The sequence below is a fragment of the Thunnus maccoyii genome, chromosome 5, assembly GCF_910596095.1.
Source record: "Thunnus maccoyii chromosome 5, fThuMac1.1, whole genome shotgun sequence".
Taxonomy (NCBI): Eukaryota; Metazoa; Chordata; class Actinopteri; order Scombriformes; family Scombridae; genus Thunnus; species Thunnus maccoyii.
In genome coordinates this window covers 5386144-5400501 of record NC_056537.1, presented here as the reverse complement: position 1 = coordinate 5400501, position 14358 = coordinate 5386144, and the positions used below count along the sequence as shown (strand labels likewise).

Genomic DNA, 14358 nt, shown 5'->3' with positions numbered 1-14358 from the left:
GCTGAAGTGGAAGAGAAACAACAGCACACAAATACATCAATACAAACATGAAACTAACATTTAGAACAAAGAGAAGTTCACATTTTCATCTGAAGAAACGTCAGTGAAGGTTAAAAACATCATCATGAGCAGTGATAGCTTCCATGGATAAAAACACACAGGAAAAAGTCACATTTAAAGAAACTCAAAACATTAAAAGAACAACAAATGAAAAGAAAATAAGTGTTGACAATCCCAGTTTGATTGACAGCTGATCTCTGTGCAGTTCAGAAACACCACAGCAACGAGCTCTCAGAAACAATGGAGACAAAAACATGAAGAATTACAACAGAATCTGACACATGAAGTCTGAAATGACTTCTGTCTATTTGACTTTACACAACTCAGCTGTGCCTCCATAATAAAGACGTAGTCCAGCATAGAGAGGCTGAGTGAATGTGGTCTGGACTCTGTGGAGGAGAGTCATGGTTTCAGAGACGCTGTAGAAGGACAGAATACCTGCTGTGTGATCCAGGTACACTCCTACTCTGGAGGAACCAGGACCTGAGACACGAGTTGAGATGTTGTTGAACCAAAATGTATAACTGTTAGTGTTACAATCTAATATCCAAGATTTGTCATTAAATCCAAATCCACATTCATTCCAGTCTCCTGCTCTGCTGATATTCTTGTATGCGACTGCTACATAAACTCCTCTCCCGCTCCACTCCACCTCCCAGTAACAACGTCCAGTCAGACTCTCTCTACTCAGGACCTGATGCCACCATCTAGTGAATCTGTCTGGGTGATTAGAATAAGACTGTTGTTGACTCATGAATGTTACTTTTCTGTTCTTCTCAGATAATAACAGCCATGTGTTTGCTGTGTTTGGATCCAGTGTGATTTCACATGAATATTTTAAGAATCCAGCTCTGGTCTTGGGCTCTGGTTCTGACAGTAAAACGTCCACTTCAGTCACTGCCAGTGAGATGTTTGTCCATTTCTCCCTCAGGATGTCCTGTAGTTGATCTCTGAGCTCTGACACAGCTGCTGTCACATCCTCAAAGTATCTCAGAGGACGGATATTGATGCTGGATGAGTCTGTAGATGCACTGAGTTGTGACAGTGAGGGGTAGTTGTGTAGAAACTGGTTGTGATCCTCTGTGTGTGAGAGCTGCTTCAGTTCAGCGTCTTTCCTCTTCAGCTCAGTGATCTCCTGCTCCAGCTTCTCCTGAAGCTCTTTGACTCGACTCACTTCAGTTTCCTGCTGGGATCTGATCTGCTGCTTCACATCAGAGCTTCTTTTCTGGATGAGATGGATCAGCTCAGTGAAGATCTTCTCACTGTCCTTCACTGCTTTATCAGCAGAGCGATTGACGGCCTTCACCTCCTGTTGAAGCAGCTTCACATCTTTCTCTCTGTCCTGGATTCTCTGCTGGATGTTTTGTCGACTCACCTCAAGCTCTCTCTGCCTCTCAGTCCTTTCTGCTGCAGCTGAGACTGTGTCGTGGCCTTTATGTTCATCCACAGAGCAGAGATAACAGATACTCTGCTGATCAGTACGGCAGAACATCTTCATCACCTCATCATGACGAGAGCAGATGTTCTCCTGGAGCTTCTCTGAGGGGTCGACCAGCTTGTGTTTCTTTAGTGGAGCTGCATCATAATGAGACTGCAGGTGTTTCTCACAGTAAGAGGCCAGACACACCAGACAGGACTTGAGGGCTTTCAGCTTCCTCCCAGTGCAGACATCACAGGCCACATCTTCAGGTCCAGCATAGCAGTGATCAGCAGGAGCAGCTTGGAGTCCAGTCTTCTTCAGCCGCTCCACTAAAGCTGCTAACATGGTGTTTTTCCCCAGGACAGGCCTCGGTGTGAAGGTCTGTCTGCACTGAGGGCAGCTGTAGATCTTCCTCTGATCCTCTTCATCCCAGAAGCCTTTAATACAGCTCATGCAGTAGCTGTGTCCACAGGGAATAGCCACCGGATCCTTCAGTAGATCCAGACAGATGGAACAAGAGAAGGTTTCTCGGTCCAGCTGATCTTTCTGCGCCATTTCAGCTCTCAGTAGTAACGACTGTCTTAGTTTCACTTCCTGAGAAGTGAAACAAGTTTGAGCTGCGATCTGGACAACATGTGTCTCTGCAGGAAATGGAGCCTGACAGCTCTTGTGCTACATTACATGTTGGTTACACCCATCTTCAAACTGTAGATCTGAAGGGGAGGGAACAAGGAAATATGAGCACAGAGTGGAGCTTGTTGTGTTTGAGATCAGGAAGAAGAGGGAGGGCTTATCAAGCGTTGATTCATTCCAGGTAGAGGAGCAGTTTTAAAGGGATACTGGCTGCTTTTCATCTGGCTAACGTGGCTCCAGTGTAACCTGTTAATGAATAATTTCTACATATTGATCGCTGGAAGGAAAACACCTGATAACTGCTCCAATGTTTTATTATTTGATTATAGATCTACAGCAGCGTCTGTCTGTCACAGAATAAGACACAAATAGACAATTAAATCTGTTAATTACTGAAAGAACAGAACTGACGTAAAGGAGCAATAAAAACAGCTGCAGCCTGCAGAATATGTTTAAATCAAATATTGCTCATTTAGTTTAGTTAAAACAAAAATCTTAACACAATACTAATAATCAGTGGTACATTTACTCAAGTATAATTTTGAGGTACTTGTACTTTACTTGAGTATTTCCATGTGATGCTACTTTATACTTCCACTCCACTACATTTCAGAGGGAAATATTGTACTTTCTACTCCACTACATTTATTTGACAGCTTTACTTACTTTTCAGATGAAGATTTGACACAATGGATAATATAACAAGCTTTTAAAATACAACACATTGTTAAAGATGAAACCAGTGGTTTCCAACCTTTTGGGCTTTTAACGTCTCACAAAAAGCAGTGTGTAGTCGGGTCATTTATTGAAAAGAATAATCATTTTGAGTCATTGTTTTTTTAAGAAAATAAAAGAAAACTTCCAAATTCTCTGATTCCAGCTTCTTAAATGTGAATAGTTTCTGGTTTCTTTAGTCCTCTATGACAGTAAACTGAATATCTTTGCGTTGTGAACTGTTGGTCGGAACAAAACAAGACATTTTTCTGACATTTTATGGACCAAACAACTAATTGATCAAAGGAGAATAATGGACAGATTAATCGATAATGAAAATAATCGTTAGTTGGAGTCCTATTCTACAAGTTTATGTAAAAGTGTGATTCCAACTTGAAATTGAAACACCAGATTTCGAAACATTTTTAAATAAAATAAAAATTTGACCATATCTCATTTATCTGTTGTGTTGAGTGAATTTTCTTTTCAGCATTACCTAAAATTGAATTTTATGTTCCATGCAGTTTTTTACAGCTGATAAAATTTGTCCTTTTATTGATTAGTCAACAGAAAATTAATCTGATTCACAAATGTGAATATCTGCTGGTTTCCTTATTGCTGTTTGATCTAAAACTTAATATATTTGTCTTTTGGACTGTTGCTATTACAAAACAAGCTATTTGAATATATCCACTTGGGCTTTAATATATTATAATAGGCTTTTTCTATTTTCTGATGTTTTGTTGACCAAACGATTAATTGAGAAAATAGTCTGTAGATGAATTGATAATAAAAATAATTGTTAGTTGCAGCCCTACACCTTTGTTACATGTGTGTAGTTAACCAGACTTACTAACGTTCATAACTAACATTTAAAATTGATATAATAACTCTTTATTTTTTGGTTGCATCATGTATTTTACATTATTTGATGTTTCTTTTTGCAGTTTATAGCGTGCCATGTCTTTTATCTCACTTTGCTCATGAAGAACTAATTAATCTTGTGCTGTAGGTGGAGGTGTGAAAATCCTCTTTGAGAATGAGCTCGGTGTGGCAGATTTCCACCTGCCCAACAAAAGCTGCATCCTGTACGTGTCGGAGTGCGACATCATAGCAGGAAACGGCTACAAGAGGAAACTGGTTCGCTACAGAAATGTGAGTTTAATGAATTTTTTGCTAAAAAGATGATGTGTTGTGATGTATCTGATATGAACCACCGTCCCTCCTGATTTGAAGGCCAGCAGCAGATTCCAGCAGCTGGTGCTGGTGGAGAACACCAGACTCAGTGAGCAGTACTTCTCTGCTGTCCAGAAGTTTGTGGTGTTTGACCTCGGCCTGACTCTCCTGCCGGTCAGCGGGCAGACTGAAGCCTCACAGCTCATCACTCAGATGGTAAAACAATATTTTACACCTGCAATAAATATGACTTTAATTTGCTGATGGTGTCAGAGGGAGATTCAACTCATCAGTCTTCATTTTAAGGCTGTAGTTTGACATAAAACTATGAACCGCTCCCATGCATGTGTCTGCTCTATTGTTGTTGTTTCCATGGTGACCAAGTAAACCCAAGAACACATTGACCCAAGTGAAAACTTTTGTGAGATCTCATAAATATTATTTATGGTTATAGATTACACAATGATTGCTCGTTTATGTAGCCGGAGACTCATTTAGTCTCTATTTGTTTTTGTATAAAAGAGTCAAACACAGATCTTTGGTGTCAGAGGGGTAAACATGTATCTAAGAAGCCGAACCTACAGCTGTCTGATGCTGCTCTGATCCTCTGCAGGTCCATGTGGAGAGCAGGGAGAACCCTTTCAGGCGGAGGAGTGCGTCTCCGCTGTTGGACCCCCTGGTCCTGGCCCTGGTGCAGCAGGTCCCGGGAGTGGGCAGGGTCAAAGCTCTGGCCCTGCTGCAGCATTTCCCCAGCATCCAGCAGCTCTGTAACGCCGCCCCCGCCGAGCTGGAGCCCATCGTGGGTCAGGCTGCTGCTCAGCAAATCCACAGCTTCTTCCACAAAGCCACAGCTGCTGGAACCTGAAGGCGCTCCGCATGGATCCAGTCTGGGTCTTTATTTAACCAGAGAGGTTTGGATCTAATGATACTGGTCACCTGAAACATGCTCCCTGGTCGCCGTGTCTGCTGCACAGGATGTGAGGAGCTTTAGATTTAAATGACTGCTGGGACACCACCAAAAACTTTATCAGAAGCACTTTGTCTCACATGAGCATTATTTACTTGAAAGATTACAATGTTGAAAATCAATATTTGTCCTGTTATAAGTGTACAAACTTTAAGAAATATTTATTTACTGTTGATGTCACTCTGTGAAACTGACATATGTTATGAAGTCAGCAGATGTTTTACATATTTTGTGCTTTAAAATAGAATATTTTACTTTATTTAGGGATGATGTCCATATTCAGTACCAGTCAAAGGTTTGGACACATTTCCTCATTCAGGAGAATGGAAGCTGTGTCCAAACTTCTGACTGTATATGTGATTAAAGATAAAGCAGTGACGGGGAGTCAGTGGTTTGTTGACGTGTGGACTGATTGGCACAATAAATCTATATTAGAGGTCTGTCCCCTTTCTTGTTTTCTTATTAGTTCTGATTAAAGGATCAGGCTGTGATTTTCTATATTTTTCTCATTGTCAACAAATCTCATGTTTGGATCCAAACCAACAATGAACTGATCTACTAACAAGTATTGTGTGTGTATCCAAAGCCTGATATATCTGATTCCTCTGTGTCGTAGACCTCCGTTGTTGTCCAGAAACTATTAAAAACACATCAGTGAACCACAGCGCTGCACTGGTTGACATGTTCCTTCATCATGAACAGAGTGATGATTGTAGTTTATTTAGAACCGGCTCCAAACACTAATGACCAGGCTTTTTAAATATAAAAACTTTTTTTTTTTCACAAAATCAATACCAGTATTTTTAGGTTTTTATCTTTATCAACAGTCATATTGATGAACATTTCATATTATTCTGGGAACATGAACTGTTTGGAATACTAGAAGGTAACTCTAAATTGATTACAAATCTTTTAATATAATAAATTTCATATGTATAAAAGCAAATTTACAGATAAAAAGTTGAATTTCTTAAACAAAGGAGGACAAACAGTTGATTCAATTTGATTTTCCTTTAATCCAAAAGCTGTAGAAATAATTAAAACCATTTTTTTGTTTAAAATCTTTGTGTGAACTGTAACTCTCACCAACTCAGTTTGTGTTACTGCATTTATATTTTAATTTGAGTCAAAATAATCGTTAGTGGGATCAATTCATTGTTGGTTTTGGCCTTTTCGTGGGATTTGTTAACAATAAGAATAATTCAGAATATCACCAGACTTATATTTTAAGGGAAAAATCAGGTTGTGGTGTAAAGTCAGATATGTGTAGATATGATGGCCATTTTTTTTAAAGTACATATTTTATTGAATAAATGACTTTTAGTGTAACAACATCAAAAACATTTAGCCAAATTGTCCTAATGTCTACTTCATAAATCTAAGAACACTTTTTATGCAAACATGTACAAAATAAATACCAGTGTTATATGGGATTAACTTTGTGTCGACAATTGAACAAAATCTTCCAAGAATCAAAAATAAATAAATTGAAAACAAAAATAAAAATGATGTCAAAGGCAAAACTTACAATAAAACTATACAAGAGTGTTAAATTTGATTACATTTGATTAGCCAGAGTCTGTGTCGTCCTCTTTAACCTGGAGACATCAAACGCACCAAATTCCATTCAGAAATATTAATGTATAAGATTGTTTCGTTTAAAAGGAGACAAACACACCTGGTGGAATATGACTGTATACATTTTCTGTATAAAACAGCTCCAGTCTTTAATTCGGCTCAACTGAAAATCATCTGTTTATGCTGCTCACACAGCAGGGCATTGTATTTATCTGCAGGATAAACTGACATTTTACAGGAATAAAACCTGCAAACAGGATGTTACTGATGCTGACATGAAGAGTGTCTATTAAAGCATCAGAAGATTATCCTGAGTCTAAAGTTGACACCTACATTTATCGTGTTTTCATGTTTAGAAGGCCTGAATTCACAATATAGTAGATTTTGAGGTACTTTTACTTTACTTGAGTATTTCCATTAGATGCTACTTTATACTTCCACTCATTTCAGAGGGAAATATTGTACTTTCTACTCCACTACATTTATTTGACAGCTTTAATTACCTATTATATCAATAATATATGTATTGTTATAGATTACACCATCCAACAGTATAAGGTGTTAAAATTAGCTCCACCTGGGAAGCACTAACATGTTTTAGTGAAGAAAGCTGAAAGTACAGAGACTGACTGACAAACGTTTGTCTGCTCTGAACATGAACTCTGTACTTTGTGGTGTTTCAGGAGGAAAACTGCCTCAAATAAACTCTCATTTTAGTTTCACATTTTCTCCACAAAGCTTTGAATGAGATCCTGAGATGAAGACAGAAGAAAACACTTTGCTCACTGTTGAAATAATAACTTTATTGATTATGTAAAGCTTCAGATTGTTCACACATCTGATCAGTAAAGTCTGTTAAATGACTCTTGTTCAATGATTTCATGTACAGATTCACTTCATCCACACAATCAGTTAGTTTAACCCAGAATGTACAAGAACATAATAAATGATTATTATCATGATAATTACAGTTTGATTGTACATTTCTTTATGAATTTACAAAGTGATGAGAACAAAATATCAATGATGAAGGAAGTTCTGCTGTTTTCTCTGTTTAAGACGCTGAAGTGGAAGAGAAACAACAGCACACAAATACATCAATACAAACATGAAACTAACATTTAGAACAAAGAGAAGTTCACATTTTCATCTGAAGAAACGTCAGTGAAGGTTAAAAACATCATCATGAGCAGTGATAGCCTCCATGGATAAAAACACACAGCAAAAAGTGACATTTAAAGAAACTGAAAACATTAAAAGAACAACAAATGAAAAGAAAATAAGTGTTGACAATCCCAGTTTGATTGACAGCTGATCTCTGTGCAGTTCAGAAACACCACAGCAACGAGCTCTCAGAAACAATGGAGACAAAAACATGAAGAATTACAACAGAATCTGACACATGAAGTCTGAAATGACTTCTGTCTATTTGACTTTACACAACTCAGCTGTGTCTCCAAAATTATAACAAAGCCGAAGTCCAGCATAGAGAGGCTGAGTGAATGTGGTCTGGACTCTGTGGAGGAGAGTCATGGTTTCAGAGACGCTGTAGAAGGACAGAATACCTGCTGTGTGATCCAGGTACACTCCTACTCTGGAGGAACCAGGACCTGAGATGTGAGTTTTGATGTTGTTGAACAAAAATGTATAACTGTCAGTGTAACAATCTAACATCCAAGATTTGTCATTAAATCCAAATCCACATTCATTCGAGTGTCCTGCTCTGCTGATATTCTTGTATGCGACTGCTACATAAACTCCTCTCCCGCTCCACTCCACCTCCCAGTAACAACGTCCAGTCAGACTCTCTCTACTCAGGACCTGACTCCACTTAGTGAATCTGTCTGGGTGATTAGAATAAGACTGTGGTCGACTCATGTATGTTACTTTTCTGTTCCCCTCAGATAATAACAGCCATGTGTGTGCTGTGTTTGGATCCAGTGTGATTTCATGTGAATATTTTAAGAATCCAGCTCTGGTCTTGGGTTCTGCTTCTGACAGTAAAACGTCCACTTCAGTCACTGTCAGTGAGATGTTTGTCCATTTCTCCCTCAGGATGTCCTGTAGTTGATCTCTGAGCTCTGACACAGCTGCTGTCACATCCTCAAAGTATCTCAGAGGACGGATATTGATGCTGGATGAGTCTGTAGATGCACTGAGTTGTGACACTGAGGGGTAGTTGTGTAGAAACTGGTTGTGATCCTCTGTGTGTGAGAGCTTCTTCAGTTCAGCGTCTTTCCTCTTCAGCTCAGTGATCTCCTGCTCCAGCTTCTCCTGAAGCTCTTTGACTCGACTCACTTCAGTTTCCTGCTGGGATCTGATCTGCTGCTTCACATCAGAGCTTCTTTTCTGGATGAGACGGATCAGCTGAGTGAAGATCTTCTCACTGTCCTCCACTGCTTTATCAGCAGAGCGATTGACGGCCTCCACCTCCTGTTGAAGCAGCTTCACATCTTTCTCTCTGTCCTGGATTCTCTGCTGGATGTTTTGTCGACTCACCTCGAGCTCTCTCTGCCTCTCAGTCCTTTCTGCTGCAGCTGAGACTGTGTCGTGGCCTTTATGTTCATCCACAGAGCAGAGATAACAGATACTCTGCTGATCAGTACGGCAGAACATCTTCATCACCTCATCATGACGAGAGCAGATGTTCTCCTGGAGCTTCTCCGAGGGGTCGACCAGCTTGTGTTTCTTTAGTGGAGCTGCATCATAATGAGGCTGCAGGTGTTTCTCACAGTAAGAGGCCAGACACACCAGACAGGACTTGAGGGCTTTCAGCTTCCTCCCAGTGCAGACATCACAGGCCACATCTTCAGGTCCAGCATAGCAGTGATCAGCAGGAGCAGCTTGGAGTCCAGTCTTCTTCAGCTGCTCCACTAAAGCTGCTAACATGGTGTTTTTCACCAGGACAGGCCTCGGTGTGAAGGCCTGTCTGCACTGAGGGCAGCTGTAGATCTTCCTCTGATCCTCTTCATCCCAGAAGCCTTTAATACAGCTCATGCAGTAGCTGTGTCCACAGGGAATAGCCACCGGATCCTTCAGTAGATCCAGACAGATGGAACAAGAGAAGATTTCTCGGTCCAGCTGATCTTTCTGCGCCATTTCAGCTCTCAGTGGTAACGACTGTCTTAGTTTCACTTCCTGAGAAATGAAACAAGTTTGAGCTGCGATCTGAACAACACGTGTTTCTGCAGGAAATGGAGCCTGACAGCTCTTGTGCTACATGACATGTTGGTTACACCCATCTTCAAACTGTAGATCTGAAGGGGAGGGAACAAGGAAATATGAGCACAGAGTGGAGCTTGTTGTGTTTGAGATCAGGAAGAAGAGGGAGGGATTATCAAGCGTTGATTCATTTCAGGTAGAGGAGCAGTTTTAAAGGGATACTGGCTGCTTTTCATTTGGCTAACGTGGCTCCAGTGTAACCTGTTACTTAATAATTTCTACATATTGATCGCTGGAAGGAAAACACCTGATAACAGCTCCAATGTTTTATTATTTGATTATAGATCTACAGCAGCGTCTGTCTGTCACAGAATAAGACACAAATAGACAATTAAATCTGTTAATTACTGAAAGAACAGAACTGACGTAAAGGAGCAATAAAAACAGCTGCAGCCTGCAGAATATGTTTAAATCAAATATTGCTCATTTAGTTTAGGTAAAACAAAAATCTTAACACAATACTAATAATCAGTGGTACATTTACTCAAGTATAATTTTGAGGTACTTGTACTTTACTTGAGTATTTCCATGTGATGCTACTTTCTACATTTCAGAGGGAAATATTGTACTTTCTACTCCACTACATTTATTTGACAGCTTTAGTTACTTTTCAGATGAAGATTTGACACAATGGATAATATAACAAGCTTTTAAAATACAACACATTGTTAAAGATGAAACCAGTGGTTTCCAACCGTTTTGGCTTTTAACGTCTCACAAAAAGCAGTGTGTAGTCGGGTCATTTATTGAAAAGGATAATCATTTTGAGTCATTGTTTTTTTTAAGAAAATAAAAGAAAACTTCCAAATTCTCTGATTCCAGCTTCTTAAATGTGAATAGTTTCTGGTTTCTTTAGTCCTCTATGACAGTAAACTGAATATCTTTTCGTTGTGAACTGTTGGTCGGAACAAAACAAGACATTTTTCTGACATTTTATGGACCAAACAACTAATTGATCAAAGGAGAAATCAACAGATTAATCGATTAACAGATTAATCGATAATGAAAATAATCGTTAGTTGGAGTCCTATTCTACAGGTTTATGTAAAAGTGTGTTTCCAACTTGAAATTGAAACACCAGATTTCGAAACATTTTTAAATAAAATAAAAATTTGGCCATATCTCATTTATCTGTTGTGTTGAGTGAATTTTCTTTTCAGCATTACCTAAAATTGAATTTTATGTTCCATGCAGTTTTTTACAGCTGATAAAATTTGTCCTTTTATTGATTAGTCAACAGAAAATTAATCTGATTCACAAATGTGAATATCTGCTGGTTTCCTTATTGCTGTTTGATCTAAAACTTAATATATTTGTCTTTTGGACTGTTGCTATTACAAAACAAGCTATTTGAATATATCCACTTGGGCTTTAATATATTATAATAGGCTTTTTCTATTTTCTGATGTTTTGTTGACCAAACGATTAATTGAGAAAATAGTCTGTAGATGAATTGATAATAAAAATAATTGTTAGTTGCAGCCCTACACCTTTGTTACATGTGTGTAGTTAACCAGACTTACTAACGTTCATAACTAACATTTAAAATTGATATAATAACTCTTTATTTTTTAGTTGCATCATGTATTTTACATTATTTGATGTTTCTTTTTGCAGTTTATAGCATGCCATGTCTTTTTTTTTTTTATCTTGCTTTGCTCATGAAGAACTAATTAATCTTGTGCTGTAGGTGGAGGTGTGAAAATCCTCTTTGAGAATGAGCTCGGTGTGACAGATTTCCACCTGCCCAACAAAAGCTGCATCCTGTACGTGTCGGAGTGCGACATCATTGCAGGAAACGGCTACAAGAGGAAACTGGTTCGCTACAGAAATGTGAGTTTAATGAATTTTTTGCTAAAAAGATGACGTGTTGTGATGTATCTGATATGAACCACCGTCCCTCCTGATTTGAAGGCCAGCAGCAGCTTCCAGCAGCTGGTGCTGGTGGAGAACACCAGACTCAGTGAGCAGTACTTCTCTGCTGTCCAGAAGTTTGTGGTGTTTGACCTCGGCCTGACTCTCCTGCCGGTCAGCGGGCAGACTGAAGCCTCACAGCTCATCACTCAGATGGTAAAACAATACTTTACACCTACAATAAATATGACTTTAATTTGTTGATACAGTCAAAGGGAGATTCAACTCATCAGTCTTCATTTTAAGGCTGTAGCTTGTTGTTAAGAAACGTCCTGTTATCAATGTTCAGTCAATGTCTCGTTCCTCATTACTAATGTAGTTTTTCTGTGTTTGACGTACACTCACCGAGCACTTTATTAGGAACACCTGTGCAATCTAATACAATAAAATACAACAGCTCTGCTATAAATTCTACTTTTATGAAGCTTCTACACTTTCAGTTTTTGTTGACATTGTCAGAAAGGTGATAATTCTCCTTTATGTTTATTATTTAGGTCGTAGTGTGTGACGATGGTGTTCCTAATATTTTGTCCAACCCATTAACATACATGAGGGGGGGCAAAATATTAGGAATCATGGTGAAAATAATGCACTTATGTCGCCTGGGAAGCAGAAAGAGGAAAATATTTTCAAAGGGGGAAAAAAAGATCTGCTTCAGCGGGATCTCACAAAGCTTTTGTGATGTAACAAAAAACATATAATAAACTAAATTAAAGAAAATTTCTTTGTATTTGAGGCCAAGCTTGACATAAAACTATGAACCGCTCCCATGCATGTGTCTGCTCCATTGTTGTTGTTTCCATGGTGACCAAGTAAACCCAAGAACACATTGACCCAAGTGAAAACTTTTGTGAGATCTCATAAATATTATTTATGGTTATAGGTTACACAATGATTGCTCGTTTATGTAGCCGGAGACTCATTTAGTCTCTATTTGTTTTTGTATGTAAGAGTCAAACACAGATCTTTGGTGTCAGAGGGGTAAACATGTATCTAAGAAGCCGAACCTACAGCTGTCTGATGCTGCTCTGATCCTCTGCAGGTCCATGTGGAGAGCAGGGAGAACCCTTTCAGGCGGAGGAGTGCGTCTCCGCTGTTGGACCCCCTGGTCCTGGCCCTGGTGCAGCAGGTCCCGGGAGTGGGCAGGGTCAAAGCTCTGGCCCTGCTGCAGCATTTCCCCAGCATCCAGCAGCTCTGTAACGCCGCCCCCGCCGAGCTGGAGCCCATCGTGGGTCAGGCTGCTGCTCAGCAAATCCACAGCTTCTTCCACAAAGCCACAGCTGCTGGAACCTGAAGGCGCTCCACATGGATCCAGTCTGGGTCTTTATTTAACCAGAGAGGTTTGGATCTAATGATACTGGTCACCTGAAACATGCTCCCTGGTCGCCGTGTCTGCTGCACAGGATGTGAGGAGCTTTAGATTTAAATGACTGCTGGGACACCACCAAAAACTTTATCAGAAGCACTTTGTCTCACATGAGCATTATTTACTTGAAAGATTACAATGTTGAAAATCAATATTTGTCCTGTTATAAGTGTACAAACTTTAAGAAATATTTATTTACTGTTGATGTCACTTTGTGAAACTGACGTATGTTATGAAGTCAGCAGATGTTTTACATATTTTGTGGTTTAAAATAGAATATTTTACTTTATTTAGGGATGATGTCCATATTCAGTACCAGTCAAAGGTTTGGACACATTTCCTCATTCAGGAGAATGGAAGCTGTGTCCAAACTTCTGACTGTATATGTGATTAAAGATAAAGCAGTGACGGGGAGTCAGTGGTTTGTTGATATGTGGACTGATTGGCACAATAAATCTATATTAGAGGTCTGTCCACTTTCTTGTTTTCTTATTAGTTCTGATTAAAGGATCAGGCTGTGATTTTCTATATTTTTCTTATTGTCAACAAATCTCATGTTTGGATCCAAACCAACAATGAACTGATCTACTAACAAGTATTGTGTGTGTATCCAAAGCCTGATATATCTGATTCCTCTGTGTCGTAGACCTCCGTTGTTGTCCACAAACTATTAAAAACACATCAGTGAACCACAGCGCTGCACTGGTTGACATGTTCCTTCATCATGAACAGAGTGATGATTGTAGTTTATTTAGAACCGGCTCCAAACACTAATGACCAGGCTTTTTAAATATAAAAACATTTTTTTGTGCACAAAATCAATACCAGTATTTTTAGGTTTTTATCTTTATCAACAGTCATATTGATGAACATTTCATATTATTCTGGGAACATGAACTGTTTGGAATACTAGAAGGTAACTCTAAATTGATTACAAATCTTTTAATATAATAAATTTCATATGTATAAAAGCAAATTTACAGATAAAAAGTTGAATTTCTTAAACAAAGGAGGACAACCAGTTGATTCAATTTGATTTTCCTTTAATCCAAAAGCTGTAGAAATAATTAAAACCATTTTTTTGTTTAAAATCTTTGTGTGAACTGTAACTCTCACCAACTCAGTTTGTGTTACTGCATTTATATTTTAATTTGAGTCAAAATAATCGTTAGTGGGATCAATTCATTGTTGGTTTTGGCCTTTTCGTGGGATTTGTTAACAATAAGAATAATTCAGAATATCACCAGACTTATGTTTTAAGGGAAAAATCAGGTTGTGGTGTAAAGTCACTTAGATATGTGTAGATAT

The 14358-nt window shown here is 38.8% G+C and overlaps 2 protein-coding genes across 2 annotated transcripts; one reads left to right on the top strand and one right to left on the bottom strand.

Moving 5' to 3' along the window:
• Positions 1-296: 296 nt before the first annotated feature.
• Positions 297-9676, bottom strand: LOC121897276. Its single transcript, XM_042411669.1, has 4 exons — positions 7976-9676; positions 4586-4864; positions 4045-4190; positions 297-2152 (listed from the first exon to the last, which is right to left on the bottom strand). Exons 1-4 carry the CDS (start codon positions 9645-9647, stop codon positions 365-367), a joined length of 3885 nt encoding a protein of 1294 aa, XP_042267603.1. The 5' UTR covers positions 9648-9676; the 3' UTR covers positions 297-364.
• Positions 9677-9768: 92 nt separating this feature from the next.
• LOC121897275 (Fanconi anemia core complex-associated protein 24-like) lies at positions 9769-13520 on the top strand. Its single transcript, XM_042411668.1, has 4 exons — positions 9769-9775; positions 11461-11603; positions 11685-11840; positions 12727-13520. The coding sequence occupies exons 1-4, from the start codon at positions 9769-9771 to the stop codon at positions 12976-12978; spliced, it is 558 nt and encodes a 185-aa protein (XP_042267602.1). The 3' UTR covers positions 12979-13520.
• The last annotated feature ends 838 nt before the right edge of the window (positions 13521-14358 follow it).